This window comes from Rana temporaria, chromosome 7 (assembly GCF_905171775.1).
Source record: "Rana temporaria chromosome 7, aRanTem1.1, whole genome shotgun sequence".
Lineage (NCBI taxonomy): Eukaryota > Metazoa > Chordata > Amphibia > Anura > Ranidae > Rana > Rana temporaria.
The window spans coordinates 149,757,881-149,774,891 of record NC_053495.1 but is presented as its reverse complement, the minus strand read 5'-3'; the positions used below and the strand labels follow the sequence as shown (position 1 = coordinate 149,774,891).

The following is a 17,011-nucleotide window of genomic DNA, read 5'->3' as shown; positions in this document are numbered from 1 at the left end:
TAATTTCTATGCAGAAGTGAGCCTGATTTTGTGCTTTCCAGCTTTAGTAAATAAACCCCATTGTGTACTTAAAAGTGGGGTCTGCCTGTAGGTAGCTAGTACTAATTAGTCACATATAACTGGACTATGGGGCAGGTCACACCAGAACATAGTGCAGGAAAGTCGTGTTCTGTTTGCATTTCCAGCACCAACCTCAAAAAGCATTGCCTTTAGGATCTGCTGTGGGTACCAATGTATTTTAATGGCACCCCAAAAACACAGTGCGTTACTGCACCTTTTAAATGCGGCTAAGAAACTGATTACTAATTTACTGGAAAGGGGCTCAGGTTCCCAATAGGGAGGAAGGGATCAGGAAAGTGAAGGAAATCCCGGAAAAGGAGGAGTGGCTGGCGATATGTAAGGGCAGACGAGAGTGCTTCTCTAGTATTTGGGCAACGTGGTAAGATCACATCTCTAACCCTGCTCAGGTCCCATCTAGCTTAGAAGTTGCTTTGTTGGAGTTAGTAGTGCCCTCGTTGAAGGTACCTACTTGAACAATGCAGCCATTACCTGAGTCTTGTTTTTGTACTTTCCTTGGCGGCTTATGTTTATTACTGCTTTTTTATTTTCTTCCTCCTGGTTTGGTGTGGGTGCTTGCAGTCCTGCCACACTTTGAATAAGCCCCTTCTGCTTATGTACTACGTTGTTTTGCCCTTTTTTTTATGTTTATATAATATCTTATTCAATCTTGAAGCAGATAGTCCAGGTCCCCATGTTTTGCTTTCGCTGAGATGCTCCTCGTGGGAGGATGGCCCACCCGGTTTGGGTTGGCTCTCTTTCTGCAAACAGGACAGCTTTAATCCTCAGTTATAACTTTTCTGCCCCCCGATGTACCCATGTTGGATGCAGAAGCTATGGTACCTGGCAAACTCATATTTGCACTTTAACGTTGTTTTTCTTTTCATAGCAAATGGTAAAGCCTTATTACATTAACCACTTCCATACCAGGCACTTACGCACCTTCCCGCCCAAGCCAATTTTCAGCTTTCAGCACTGTCGCACTTTGAATGGCAATTGCGCGGTCATGCTACACTGTACCCAAACAAAATTGGCGTCCTTTTTTCCCCACAAATAGAGCTTTCTTTTGGTGGTATTTGATCACCTCTGCGATTTTTTTTTTGCACAACAACTAAAAAAAGACAGAAAATTTTGAAAAAAAAATACGTTTTTATTTTTTTCTGTTAATTTTTTGTAAATAAGTAAGTTTTCTCTTTCAATTACGGGCACTGATATGGCGGCACTGATGGGCACCGATGAGATGGCACTGATGGACATTGATGAGGTAGTACTGACGGGCACAGATGAGGTGGCACTGATTGGCGGCGCTGGTATGCGGCACTGATGGGCACACATAGGCGGCACTGATGGGCACACATAGGCGGCACTGATGGGCACTCATGGGCGGCACTGATGGGCACTCATGGGCGGCACTGGGCACTCATAGGCGGCCCAGATGGGCACTCATGGGCGGCACTTATGTGTGGCACTGATGGATACTTATGGGTGGCACAGATGGGCACTGATAGGTGGGCACTGGGCATGGATGGGCACTGTGGGGTGGCACTGATGGACACTGTGGGGTGGCACTCATGGACACTTGGGGTGGCACTGATGGACATTGTGGGGCAGCACTGATCTACCCATGTGGCCAGTCAGTGCCCATTTGTGGGCACTGATTGGCATCTTTTTTTTTTTAAAAAAGCTTTTTTTTTTTTTTTTAAGACTTTTTTTTTTTCATGCTTTTTTTGCTTTTTGCCCCACCCTGGTGGTCCAGGGTGGGCTTCCCTGGTGGTCCATGTGGCGATCCGAGGGGGGCTGCGCTGATAAACAATCAGCGCGAACCCCCCCTGTCAGGAGAGCCGCCGATCGGCTCTCCTTTACTCGCGTCTGTCAGACGCGAGTGAGGAAGAGCCATCAACGGCTCTTCCTGTTTACATCGTGATCAGTTGTGATTCGACACGGCTGATTACGTGGTAAAGAGTCTCCGCCGGAAGCGTTTTACCGAGATCGGAGATGCAGGGTGTCAGACTGACACCCCGCATCACCGATCGGCGCGCGCGGCATGAAATCCTGGATTGTGTAACCACTTCCCGGACGTAAATCGGCCATAGGCCGGGCGGGAAGCGGTTAAACATTGATATTCCCTTGATACCCTCTAATGTTCCTTTTTTCTCTATGTATTACCATGTTCACGTTTGCATGTGTCGCTCTATTTTTGTATGATAAAGATTACATTAAAAAATACACACTGCGTTTTCGTACATCAGATTGCATGGTACCGCAATACCATGCGATTTGATGCGGAATCTTTTTACATGCACTGCGTTTTCTGCATTCTGGTGTGATTTGCAGCCTATTCATTTGACTTGCATTGACCACATTCCTATGTGATTGAGGTGTGAACCGGCCCTTATTCTGTAATGTTGTAGATGCTTTGCAACTCATCCAATCCACTTTGCTTAGATCTGATGAGTGTTGAGAAAATACCTTTTAAATCTAAGCAGGTAGCAGAGCCTTAATCTGATCACCAATGAATGTGTCAAAGTAGATGTTGTTTGGCCAAGAACAATCAGCATTGACAAAAATAAGCTCATCACTATGCTGCTTCTTTTTTCACTGTCCAGTCCCAAGCTGAGGGGGGCAGGTTCAGGATGACGTTGGGTTAAAGGAAGTTTGGTTAAATGATGCTGACCATCAGAATTAGGATATCTATTGGCAAAAAAGGAAGGGGAGATCTTTGGATTGAAAATTTATTTTGCAGCAAAAGCTGATTTTGTCGTTTTATTTTTAATTGGCTACTCATTTTTGTCTTGTTATTTTTACCTGGTGTTCTACTTTAAGCCATCAGATTTACAAATACACCTTCCCTGCTTTAGGATCCTTGGGAGTAAGGAGCAGCATGTTTCTCTCCTAGCCTCTTAGGGCATCTTAGGGCCACGTACACACGATCGGAATTTCTGATGAAAAAAGTCAGATGGACTTTTTTCATCAGATATTCCGATCGTGTGTGGGCCCCATCGGACATTTTTCCGTTGGTGTTTAGAAATAGAACATGTTTTATTATTTTTTCTGATGGAAAAAAAAAACTATAGGAAATTCATATCGTCTGTGTGCAACTCCAACGGAGAAAAAACCCACGCATGCTCTTTGTCGATGCAAGTCGATGCATGCTCAGAAGCATTGAAATTAATTTTTCTCGGCTCGACATAGTGTTTTACGTCACTGCGTTTTGGACGGTCAGAATTTAGTCTGACGGTGTGTATGCATTACTGATGTAAGTCAGCTTCATCGGAATTCGGACAGAAAATTCCATTGCATTTTAATCCATCGGAAATTCAGATTGTGTGTACGTGGCTTTAGCGAACACAGTATACAGGGATATGGGATATGATGAACACACCCACACACACACGGGCTGAACTGGATGGACAGGTGTCTTTATTCAACCTTACCAACTATGTAACTATGTAGCCTATATCACAGCGAGCTACGGTATGACATGCTGAGAAGAGTCTATACACAACATGCAATTGTACTGGTTATGTCTGACTGCTGAAGGCAAAGAGACCCTACAGACAAGAGTTTATTATCAGCAGCAATGTTTGCCATTTTACAAAAATTAGCCCAGGGTTATGTCAGATTACAGCTTAGATGGAAATGTTGATTAATGGAGTTCTTCATTAAACAGGCACTCAGCAATCTTATGCACTTGGGCACACAAATGAAATGGTGGACAATTTAGTGGATAATTAACACTAAACATACAGAAATAAACATTTGTGATCAAGGTATTTATTAATAATGTATTAAAACACCTTTTATGTATGAATGGAGAATATATGGGTTGGTCATTATTTTGGGAGAACCACAGTAATATTTTTTTAGCAAGCAAGGTTTTTTTTTTATTATTATTATTTATTTATTTTTCGATGAAAAACTGGTGGAGATTTGGTTGTTTCCAGAATATTTAAACACTGCTTTTTTTTTAATTCAGGGCTGTGCACTGATTCAAAGCTGAAGAAAATGTTTTGTTCCCATTAATAAACCCAGCACATTTTCGTGGTTAGGCAGTCTGTGTCACAGGCTTATGAATCAGAATGTCAGCGTACATTTCGGCCTCCCATAAGTATGAGCCACAGATTGCAAAGAAAACATCTGCTTTAGAATTCAAACTTTATTTATTTATTTTTTTAAACTAAAGACATTGGGCCAGATTCACGTAGAATTGTGTATCTTTGTGCGGGCGTAACGTATCCTATTTACGTTGCGCCTCCGCAACTTTGACAGGCAAGTGCCGTATTCTCAAACCAAAGTTGCGGCGGCGTAGCGTAAATAGGCCGGCCTAAGCCCGCCTAATTCAAATGTGGTAGATGTGGGCGTGTGTTATATAAATTTCATGTGACCCCATGTAAATGACGCTTTTTACGAACGGCGCATGCGCCGTCCGTGAAAATATCCCAGTGCGCATGCTCCAAATTAACCCGCAAGAAGCCAATGCTTTCGACGTGAACATAAATGACGCCCAGCCCTATTCGCCAACGACTTACGCAAACGACGTAAAATTAAAAAAATTTGACGCGGGAACGACGTCCATACTTAACATTGGTACGCCGCATGTACACCTCATATAGCAGGGGGAACTTTACGCCGGGAAAAGCCTAACGTAAACGGCGTATCTGTACTGCGTTGGCCGGGCGTACGTTCGTGAATTTGCATATCTAGCTGATTTACATATTTCTAGGCGTAAATCAGCGTACATGCCCCTAGCGGCCAGCGTAAATATGCAGTTAAGATACGACAGCGTAAGAGACTTACGCCGGTCGGATCTAACACAAATCTATGCGTAACTGATTCTAAGAATCAGGCGCATAGATATGACGGCTCGGACTCAGAGTTACAACGGCGTATCTGGAGATACGCCGGCGTAACTCGTACGTGAATCCGGGCCATTATATATTATTTCTAGGCGGACCCTGCTTACTTTTAGATTTAAAAAATATATAGTGTGCAGTGTGATCACTTTTAATGTAGATATGAGGATTCTCTTCTAACAAAAACTTTGATGCTTGAAGAGGACCTTCCATGAACAGGGAAAGCCCCCCATTCAAAAATACAAATGGGTAAAAAAAAGACATTACAAATATATATATATTTTTTACCAAATACTAACTTTGGGCTGGCTTCTTGGGGGGCTGAAATAAGCTGGACCTTTTTTTTTTCTTTTTGCATGTACTTTGTACAGTTGAACCTCGGATTACGAGCATAGTCCGTTCCAGGAGTATGCTCGTAATCCAAAGTACTCGCATATCAAAGCGAGTTTTCCCATTGAAGTCAATGGAAACAAAAATAATTTGTTCCGCATTGACTTCAATGGGATGCAATACCGAATGTGACCAGAGGTTGGGGCGCCAGAGAGCGCCGAAAAGGCCAGAAGACACTTTGGCTCGTTTCCTGCGCCCCCGTACCTCAGGCCAAATGAGGTCCAGCAGGCCAATGTTCGGATTTTCTCGGCTCCTGCACCCCCGTCCCTCAGGCCAAATTAGGTACTGCAGGCCTATTTTCAGCTCTGCTCGGCTTCTGCGCCCCCATACCTCAGGCCAAATGAGGTACTTCAGGCCTATTTAGCTTGAATTCTGCTTGTCTTGCGAGTCAACACTCACAAACCGAGTCAGAATAAAAAAAAAGTTGCTTGCAAATCAAAACGCTCTCTTAAGTTACTCTTAAACCGAGGTTCCACTGTATTTGAATGTGTTTTTTTTAAGCAATTTAAATTTGGGGGTGTGGCGTTGGAAATAAAGCTCGTCATTGATTTTCATGCAATGCCAGCTTTAGGATGTATCTGAAGCCAAAAAAATGTTTTGTTACTTTTGGATAGAGTGAATAGCTGTGAGGGGTTAGCAAAACCTCTAGGCAGGGCTGGGATAAGGAGTGGACAGGAGGGGCAAGGAGATTTTGGGAGAAGGGATTTCTAGGAGGGGAAATCTGGGGGGGAGGGGTCCGAAGAGTGCTGATTTATGGACATTTTTGCCAGGAGGGGGGGATGGGAAGAAGAAGATTTGTGGTAGGAGGGGGGATGAGGGGGATTTTTTTAGAATTACCAAACTCTTATTATACTCTTATTATATATTATACTCTTGGAGTTAAAATCTAATAACATGTTATTATTTATGGTATTAAAGTGGTTGTAGACCCTTCACAACCACTTTATGCTACAGGTAAGCCTATTATAAGTAATCCAGTAATGATGCTTTTATGTTGACTCTGGTTATATCTGGTGTTCTATATAAGGTAGGAAATGCTTTGAAAAGTTTGGATCTCTGTATAGACAGGATTTGTTGAAATGTAATAATAAAATGTAATGCTAATATTTTTTAATGTATCATAGATGTTCACTTAATATCCCCTGAAGAAGATCTTTTACACTTATAGAGTTTGAAACACGTCAGGGATAGGGGTGTGCCGAACACCCCCCAGTTCGGTTCGTATCAGAACATGCGAACAGGCAATCCATTTGTTCGAACATCCGAACACCGTTAAAGTCTATGGGACTCGAACATGAAAAATCTAAAGTGCTAATTTTAAAGGCTTATATGCAAGTTATTGTCATAAAAAGTGTTTGGGTACCCGGGTCCTTCCCCAGGGGACATGTATCAATGCAAACGTTTTTTCGGGAGCAGTGATTTTAATAATGCTTAAAGTGAAACAATAAAAGTGAAATATTTCTTAACATTTTGTACCTGGGGGGGTGTGCATAGTATGCCTGTAAAGTAGCGATTGTTTCCCGTGCTTAGAACTGTCCCTGCACAAAGTGTAATTTCTGAAGGAAAAAAAGTAATTTAAAAGTGCTATAGTGAATTGTCGGCTCCCGCCAATACAGAGAAAAGTCATTGATAGTCATTGATAAAAAAAAATGCGTGGGGGTCCCCCCAAATTCAATTACCAGGCCCTTTCAGGTCTGGTATGGATATGAAGGGGAACCTTGCATAAAATTTAAAAAAAAATGACGTGGGGTTCCCCCCAAATACCAATACCAGACCCTTCAGGTCTGGTATGGATTTTAAGGGGAACTCCGCACCAAATAAAAAAAATGGCGTGAAGTTCCCCCCAAAAATCCATACCAGACCCTTTATCCGAGCATGCAACCTTTCAGGCCGCAGGAAAAGAGGGGGGACAAGAGAGCGCCCCCCCGAACTGTACCAGGCCACATGCCCTCAACATGGGGAGGATGCTTTGGGGGTCTGTGACCCCTCAAAGTACCATGTCCCCATGTTGATGGGGACAAGGGCCTCAACCTCACAACCCTTGCCCGGTGATTGTGGGGGTCTGCGGGCAAGGGGCTTATCGGAATCTGGAAGACCCCTTTAACAAAGGGGACCCCCAGATCCTGCCCCCCCCCCTATGTGAATTGGTAATGGGGTACATTGTAACTCTACCATTTCACAAAGAAAGTGTAAAAAATTGTAAAAAAAACACACAGACATCGTTGGGATAAGTCCTTTATTAAAAAAAAAAAAAGATTCCAGCGGTGGTAATCCACTCTCGGTCTCCACTCTAACGCTGTCGGTATCCTGCGATGGATGCTTTCCTCTCCGGGGTCCAGCGATGGATGATTTCATCTCCTTCTTGACTGTCTGTCAAATCACCCCCGAAGTCGGACTGCATTGCCAGGTTGAAATTTAACCCACAGCTAATTTCTAACCTGCAGCAATGTGAACCTAGGCTTAATTAGTTTTAACAATTACTGGTAGTTACCAATGGCTACTGCACTTTGCATGTTGCTTTTTGCCCTCTTAAATTAGCCTGGTTATACTGAAAGGCAACCAATCAGAATTCATCTTTCCTGATTTTTAACTCAGTAAACTGAAACAATAGTAGTCATGGTGCTTCACACATCATAAGTGATCTCTTCATTGCCTTATTATAATATCCAGATAGCCGGTCATTGTTCTGGTGTATATACGCTCAGAAAGGGAGGTAGCCAAGAGCTGTAGGAAAAATATTGGAAGTTTACCTCATACCCCATGGAATTCCCTCACATATTTTGGAACCTGCTTTGCACTCTACGCACACCTGGAAAAACACAGATTTATGTGACCCCCATGTTCTTGGGCTAAGGTAATGTAAAGAATATAAAATTCTGAACCAGCCCGATGGTTTACATTGGAACAAATACATGTGCGGCATTCCTCTTCCAATGTATAAATGACGTTTTTTGAAAAACAACATATATTTCTTAAAAGGCCGTTATCGTGATCATACTACCGTTAGTCCAGATAATACTGAACACGTATTAAACATAAAGGACTGTATTTATTTCAACATTTTGTTAGCTTTGAAAAAATGTATCAGATGTGGGATTGCTTCTGTGAAGAAAATTAGGGGCAACACCATTTTTTAGTGTTCTCCCCCCTTTCACCCTCCTCTCCATCCCCTGTCCTCTAGAGACTGTCTCTTGGCTTCAGACTAAACATATAATCGGCTGAGTCATATATTTACTCAGAGCTATGGCAGCAGTAATGGGGAGATGCTTTCACTTAAGTGTGTAGTTTGAAATGACCTGATAGCCGCTGCTCTGATCAGTTCTGAGGTCTGGGCTCCCTCTGCTGATTTATGTAGTAATTTCAGTAACCGATTTTTGGTTCTTGAACGGTTTAGGTTGGCTTTTATTTTAATCCCAAACATGATGTAAAGGAGTATAAACGGACATTTGTGTACCTCTGCATGATACTGATGCAGTTCTGTATTCATGAATTAGAATTTTTTTTTTAAATGACTGCGCTATAACATAAATAATAAAAAAGAACAAGTTAAATAAAGCTGCAGCTCTACTGTGGGATACACACAGAAATCAGTAAATAAAAATAGAGAGCTGCGCTGACCATATACCGTATATACTTGAGTATAAGCCGACCCGAATATTACCACAAAAAAATGGGAAAATGTATTTACTCTAGTATAAGACTAGGGTGTCCAACTGCATGCCTCACTTTGCCTCACTTTGCCTCACTATGTCCATGTGCATGCCTCAATGTGTCCATGCCTCACTGTGTCCATGCCTCACTATGCCCATTTCTCACTGTGTCCATGCCTCACTATGCCCATTTCTCACTGTGTCCATGACTAGACTGACGTTTAACATGGGAGTCTATGGAAGGGGTGCCCGGCTTTGAAAAATCGGTGCTCCCCGGCCGTAGGTCCCCCGGACAACAAACTTTGCACACTTGTAGAGGAAGAGTGGGGCTACATGGGGTCCAGGGGACCTATGGCCGGTCGGTACCGGGTCCCCAAAGTCCGGGAGATCAGGCGCAAAAAAGTGACTCGAGTATCAGCCGAGGGGGGCATTTTCAGCACAAAAAAATGTGCTGAAAAACTTGGCTTATACTCGAATATATACGGTACATTCTGTGCATGTATATAGAAAGTGAATGAAAGTCCACAGGATCATCAATTAAAACAATCAGTTTAGCCCAAATGGGTAAATGTTCATTGATTATTCATAGTGACAGGTTATTCCACCACACCAAAAGTGCACCTCCACCAGAGAAAACATGCTTACCAGATGGCAAGCTTGGAAAGCTTGCGGCTAATACCCAGCCAGGGCCTTTATCCTGGGGAGAAATCTGATGCCAGTTCTAGGAGGAATATCACTCTGTGTGTAAAAAGCCAACCACACGTCTCACCACTCTCAATAAGACCAAGGACTAGACCTCCACCTCAGCATCCAATGGACAATGAGCCTCCTCTGCTGCCACTTCCTCATGGAAAGAATGTCCATGAGGTACGAAGTAGAGAGAAGACATTGCAGGAATTGGCAGCAGAGGAGGCTCATTGTCCATTGAATGCTGAGGTGGAGGTCTACTCCTTTGTCATGGACCGACCGAGTAGATAGAAAACTGGCTAAAAAAAATTGTACTCAGAATGGTCTAAGGTTATTAATGGTGTACTACAATGTTCAGTGTTGAGACCCTTACTTTTTAATATCTTTATAAATGATATTGGGTCTGAGATAAAAAGTACAATTGCAGTCCTTGCAGATGACACTAAGCTATGCAGTGGAATAACGTCCTTTCAGGATTACTCCAATTTACAAGACAAAATCACTGTCTAATTGGGCAACTATGTGGTAGATGAGGTTTAATGATGATAAATGTTAAGAATATGCATCATAAATACTGGGGGGGGGGGGGGCGGAGTACAACTGGGGGAATCTAAGTAATTTTCCTAAAGCGAGCAAAGTCCTTTCTTGTATTAGGAGAGGTATGGATTCCAGTCAGAGGGAGAGGTATACTTTTGCCCCTGTACAAATCATTAGTAAGACCTCATCTGGAATATGCAGTTCGGTTTTGGTTCACCAGTTATCAAAAAGGATATTGGGGAACTGGAGAAAGTGCAGAGAAGGGCAACCAAACTGATAAGCGGCATGGAGGAGCTCAGCTATGAGGAAAGATTAGGGGAACTGAATATATTCTCTCTTGAGAAGAGGAGATTAAGGGGGATATTAACAACATCTACAAATACATGAATAAAGAACAATGTTAAAAAGCTTTGAAAATTTATGATACTATTGTTAAAGCCTACCAAGAAGATGTTATATAACCAAAAGACCAATAACAAAGGGATATCATGCCTTTTTATAAAACAATAAATACAAATTAGGGTAAAAATACCAACAATAAGAAGATTATTGAAAACTGGTAAAAAAAATATGTGTATAAAAATTGTGAGATAGTGATAGTTCCTACCACTATATAAATGGGTTTAAGAAGGACAAAAGGACTCAAATAGCTAGATTCAGGTAGGGGGGCGTATCTTTAAGGCTGCGTAGCGTATCGTATTTATGCTACGCCGCCTTAAGTCAGAGAGGCAAGTAATGTATTCACAAAGTACTTACCTCCTAACTTACAGCTGCGTAGCGTAAATGGGGCCGGCGTAAGCGCGCCTAATTCAAATGAGGATGGGGGGGCGTGTTTTATGTTAATGTTTGGTGACCCGGCGTGATTAGCATGCGCCGTCCGTGTACATATCCCAGTGTGCATTGCTTCAAAGTACGCCGCAAGGACGTATTGGTTTCGACGTGAACGTAAATTACGTCCAGCCCCATTCACGACGACTTACGCAAACGACGTAAAATTTTCAAATTTCGACGCGGGAACGATGGCCATACTTAACATTGGCTAGGCCAGAAAAAGCCATACGTAAACGACGTAAAAAAAATGCGCCGGGTGCACGTACGTTCGCTCGCTTGCCCCCACCCCCTTTCCTGACCTGCCGGGCTGTGTGCTCTGGTATGGATTTTGAGGGGGACCCCACGCATTTTTTTTCGGCGTGGGGTTACTCCTTAAAATCCATACGAGACCAAAGGGCCTGGTATACTCTTGAAGGGGGAACCCATGCCTTTTTTTTATTTTTATTTGGCATGGAGTTCCTGTTAAAGATCATCAGAGCACAAGTCGCATGCCAAAGTCGGATTAGTTAAGACGATGATCCGACTTTGATCCAACTTCAGCAATATTCATTGGGCTGATGTAGCATCAAAGTCGGACCAAATTAGTGCAGAGAACATTTTCAAAGTCGGACCGAATTGTGTCAGACCAGTTAAGACGGCTCTCATCTATCTATCTACATGTACATGTGAAAAACGTTATTTATACGCACACATGCGTATGAGTTCACACATATGTGTAAAGTAACACAGAAGTGGGTTTTCTTTTTTCTACAAAGTTTTAATAAATGCCACACTGAAAGTGGAAGTCTCTCTGTCCCCTTTTGCTTTTTTTTTTGCTTTTACTTTCGTGACCACTGGAGGGACTGCCACCTACTGGACATCCTACAGAATATCTGAAGAATTGCTGTTTTTAATCATTCCTATGTGAGTGCATCACCTTTTTTTTAATCCTATGTGGTTTAACATATGCTACACTTGGACTCCCCTGAAAGGTGCCAAATGTGACACCGGAGGGGGGGGGGGAGGGTTCCGAAAAGTGGAATTTCCATTTTTGGGTGGAACTCTGCTTTAAAAAACATCAATACACATGGACAGATACCAAAAAAAAAACTTCAGTTGGCACACGGACACTCAGGATCAGGTAGAGGTGGAAATCACAACGTTCTGGAGTAAAAACCCTTTATCACATGAGATCCACCTTTACCTGATCCTGAGTATCCGCCTTCTCTCTGTCAATACATCCGTTATCCGGTGATGATGATGTTTTATATCACCGTTTAAGCCTTAGGCCTCGTACACACGGGCAAACATGTCCGATGAAAACGGTCCGCCGGACCGTTTTCAGTGGTCATGTCCGCCCAGAGATTTCTGTATGATACAGAAATCCACGTGTACACGATACGCTGTGACGAGGCCGCACCGTCGCCACGACGATGACGCAGCGACGTGCGCGGTCCTGGAAGTTCAATGCTTTCACGCATGCGTCAAAGTGATTTGACGCATGCGAGGGAATGGCGGCCGCTCGGACATGTACGGTAAGGCCCCGTACACACGACCGAACATGTCTGCTGAAACTGGTCCGCGGACCAGTTTCAGCAGATATGTTCGGTCGTGTGTAGGCCCGAGCGGACAGGATTCCAGCGTACATTTGCGCGCTGGGCCTTTTTCCAGCGGGCAAATATTTCTGAACTTGTTTTAAAACAGCCCGCTGGAATCCTGTCCGCTCGGACATGTTCGGTCGTCTGTACAGACCTACCGTACATGTCCGAGCGCCCGCCATCCCTCGCATGCGTCGAATGACTTTGACGCATGCGTGGAAGCATTGAACTGGCAGGGCCGCCCACGTCGCCGCGTCATCGTCGCGGCGACGGCGCGGCCACGCCCCGCGTATTGTTTACGCGCGGATTTCTGTATGATGGTGAGTACAGCCACCATACAGAAATCCCCGGGCAGACATGTACGGTGAAAACGGTCCGGCGGACCGGTTTCATCATACATGTTTGCTCGTCTGTACACGGCCTAAGTCTGTACAGACGACCGAACATGTCCGACGGACAGGATTCCAGCGGGCATGTTTCTTAGCATGCTAAGAAACATTTGTCCGCTCGAAAACTGTCGGGCGGACAAATGTATGCTGGAAACCTGTCCGATCGGCCGTACACACAACCGAACATGTCTGCTGAAACTGGTCCACGGACCAGTTTCAGCAGACATGTTCGGTCGTGTGTACAGGGCCTTATGCGATAGGGCAAAATCCTCTGGCATGCATTGTATGTAATAGTAGACATGCAAAATGGGAGACAACTAAAGAGTCAGATTTTTCCTATTACTTGATTAGATCCTCAGTGTCCAGGCTTAATCCACAGTGTATGGGCCATTTGGGGGAGTTAATCTCTCATCAGTCAAACACAGAATAAATAAAAAGATGCCCATGTACCATCAAGGGTGTTTGGAAATGTGTGCACAATATGGCCATCTCCATATAATAGGTGGTTCCCATAAACATTTTTAAAAATAAGCAGATGATACTAGAAGAGGAGATCGGTTTTAACACCATATTACTGGAAGGAACAATGATGATTGGATTACCTTTTACAACCTACCTAATTAGTTCCTTGGCTCTTAGATGTGTGTGGAACTTGGCAAAAACAGGTCTATGGGTAGCTTAAAGGATATGGCCTACACATGGGCATGCAGCTTATACAACTGTGGGCCCAATAGCCATCCATAGAATATAATAAGCAACCTTCAGAGTAGAAACATACTGTGAACCAGGGGCGGCCCATCCATTAAGGGCTCACCGGCACCTCCTCCCCTTTCCATCGTCGCTGCCACCCCCTATTCATGTGTCTGGCCCCTTTCAGGGCATCAGGCACATGATCTACAGCGGCATGTTTTTTTTTTAAGCACCTGATTAGAGCCAGAGGCTTTAATAGGCTTCAAAATAGGGTGGGCTCCAGATGCAGAGCATTGTGTTCAGAGCCCACCCATGTGTGTTAGAATAGCAAATTTAATATTTGTGCGTTTCCTGATTGGCCGAAAGGAGAAGCCTTCTGATTGGCCCCCAAGGAGGAGGGAGGAGACGGAAGCCAACGAGCAGGGGAAGAAGAAGCCCGCTCGTGATGCCCTTGAAGGAGAGCTGGGGAAGCCGTCCCTGATTGAGGTAAGTCGACCGGCCGACCCGGGGGCTGTGGCGGGTGTACGGTTTGCTGCCTCCCCAAAAACATTACCATCAGCCACCACTGAACACTCCCCAGGGAAACAACCATTATGTAATTCAGAAGTTTATATTTCAATTGAACTTTTTGATAAGGAGATACTGTACATGAATTGTGGGACAATTGGTTAAACTGCACTTATCTTCTAAAATGTGGGCATGGATGCTATTTTTCGCTAAAGACTGTTTTATTTTATACTGTTTATTGTTTTAAGATCTAACAATATGTTTTATCTCATATTCTTTACAGTCGAAGACCTCCTCCATCACCCACACGTCTGGCTATTATTCGCCCAGCAGACTCAGCCATGATGATAGAATAAGACAGACTGGCCATCACCGCTCTGCATAGGAATGTCCTATATTCTTCAAACTCTGATTTTATTATCATCATAGATGTTTGTATGGACATGTTAAAATTGAAACACTGCTACAACATTTGTTACTTGTCTTTGCTGGGCTGTCGCTATATAACAAAGATATTTCCTAACGCTAGCTTCTGTGTTACCATGTAATGTGTATTGCAGATTTTAATTTATCTGATATCGTAAAACCACTTAAAGGGGTTGTAAAGGTACAATTTGTTTTCCTAAATAGCTTCTCTTTCCTTAGTGCAGTCCTCCTTCACTTACCTCATCCTTCCATTTTGCTTTTAAATGTCCTTATTTCTTCTGAGAAATCCTCACTTCCTGTTCTTCTGTCTGTAACTCCACACAGTAATGCAAGGCTTTCGCCCTGGTGTGGAGTGTCGTGCTCGCCCCCTCCCTTGCACTACAGGAGAGTCAGGATGCCCACTAAAACACAGCTCCTTTCTCTATCTGCAACGTAGAGAGCGTCCTAAATCTCCGAACTCCAGGCAAACGGCTAAGGGCCGGATTCACGTAGCACTTACACCGACGTATCTACAGATACGCCGCGTAAGTGTCAATGTGCGCCGTCGTATCTATTTGCCGTGCCCATAGAACTAGATACACCTGAAAATAGGCTTCATCCGACCGACGTAAGTTTCCTACGCCGTCGTATCGTGGGCGCATATTTACGCTGGCCGCAAGGGGCGCTTCCATTGATTTACAAATCGAATATGCAAATGAGGGAGATACGCCGATTCACGGACGTACTTGCGCCCGGCGCATTCATATACGCGGTTTACGTAAGTCGTACGTCCGGCGTAAAGTTAAGCCTCATAAAGCAGGGGTAAGTCATGTTAAGGTATGGACCAGGGAACAGCCGTCGTATTACGTAGTAGTATGTGAATAGGGCTGGGCGTAGGTTACGTCACGTCGTAGGCAGTGATTCGACATATCTTATGGAGTATTTTAGACCTGATTCTGAGCATGCGCACTGGGATGCATCCACGGTACGGCGCATGCGCTGTTCGTTCGGCCCATCATTTGCATGGGGTCACGCTTCATTTAAATGGATCACGCCCACCTTCCAGCTACTTTGAATTAGGCGGGCTTACGCCGACGAAATTACGTTACGCCGGCGCAACGTTGGGAGCATTTGCATTGTGAATTCGGTGCTTGGCTCTCTGCTTTACGTCGACGTAGCGCATATGAGATGCGCTACGCCTGCCTAAAAATGCACCGATCTACCTGAATCCGGCCCCAAATGTACAATTGAAATACAGATATGGAAGCTGTAAATAGATTTGTATTTTTCACAGTCCTGTCCTCACATTTACACGGCACAGCCAGCCAGGTGACCTAACGATTCTCTTCTGCAGGTAAGAAACACAGTAGATCTTCCTGCCCCCAGCTTGTGTTTGGTCGCCATCTCTCTGTTCTCTTCCCTAAAAGCATGCTCTTTATTAGAATATGCAAATGCAGCACACAGCATTGGCATCAAGTACTGCTGAAGAGGGGATTACAAGAGGCTAAAATCAAGTCGGCTGGGTTCACACTCGTGCGGGAACCCTGTGAATCCACTGCGATTCCCGCATCGCATGGCAGTTCACACTGGGAACTGCTGGGGGGAGTATCAATACATTGTTAATGACACACCCATTTCAGCTCGCATATCACACTGCAAACTGTCAGTTCGGACATGAATCGGGTCGCTTAGGTGTGAACACCCATGCGATCCGATTCTGGTGCGGACCAAAAAAATGGTACTGTGCGAATTTAGTCCAAATGCGATGCGATTTCAGCCATACTATCTATATGGCTGAAATCGCATTGAACGGACATCGCATGTGATTCGCACTGCAGTGCGGTGCGAATCACATGCGATTTTGCACCAAGCACCAGTGTGAACCGGCCCTTATTCAGATATGTGTGCTAGTGGCATTTACAATTCAGTTACCTTTTTGTTTTAAAACGTACATCATTTTATTCATTGGTGGGGTTTTTTCTGCCTGAAATTCCGCTTTAATGCATCTGGATTTGAAAAATCTATTTTCTATCTGCATTGCATGCCTATAGTGTCTATGTACAGATTTCCATTTTATGTACTGTAGTTCACAGTGTGTTTTTAAACTTAAATAAAGATGATAAAAAGTAGCATCAAATCTACTAACTGGTTATAAACGTTCATATATAAAAAATGAAACCACTTTGTTTTAAAGAGAATGGCCCAGATTCTCGTAGATGGGCGTAATACTGCGGCGGCGTAACGTATGTCATTTACGTTACGCCGCCGCAAGTTTTACAGGCAAGTGCTTTATTCACAAATAACTTGCCTGTAAAGTTGCGGCGGCGTAGCGTAAATCCCCCGGCTCAAGCCCGCCTAATTCAAATGAGCCGGGTAGGGGGCGTGGAGCATTTAAATTAGGCTCGTTCCCGCGCTGAACGTACTGCGCATGCGCCGTC

General features: G+C 44.0%; 1 protein-coding gene across 1 annotated transcript in view; it reads left to right on the top strand.

The window, feature by feature from the left end:
• The window catches only part of DNM3 (dynamin 3), a 414,911-nt gene extending 400,086 nt beyond the window's left edge, over positions 1–14,825 (top strand). Inside the window, exon 22 of the mRNA XM_040360124.1 lies at positions 14,452–14,825. Within this exon, the coding sequence (XP_040216058.1) occupies positions 14,452–14,524 (73 nt within the window). The 3' untranslated portion in view covers positions 14,525–14,825. The remainder of the gene's footprint in view (positions 1–14,451) is intronic.
• The last annotated feature ends 2,186 nt before the right edge of the window (positions 14,826–17,011 follow it).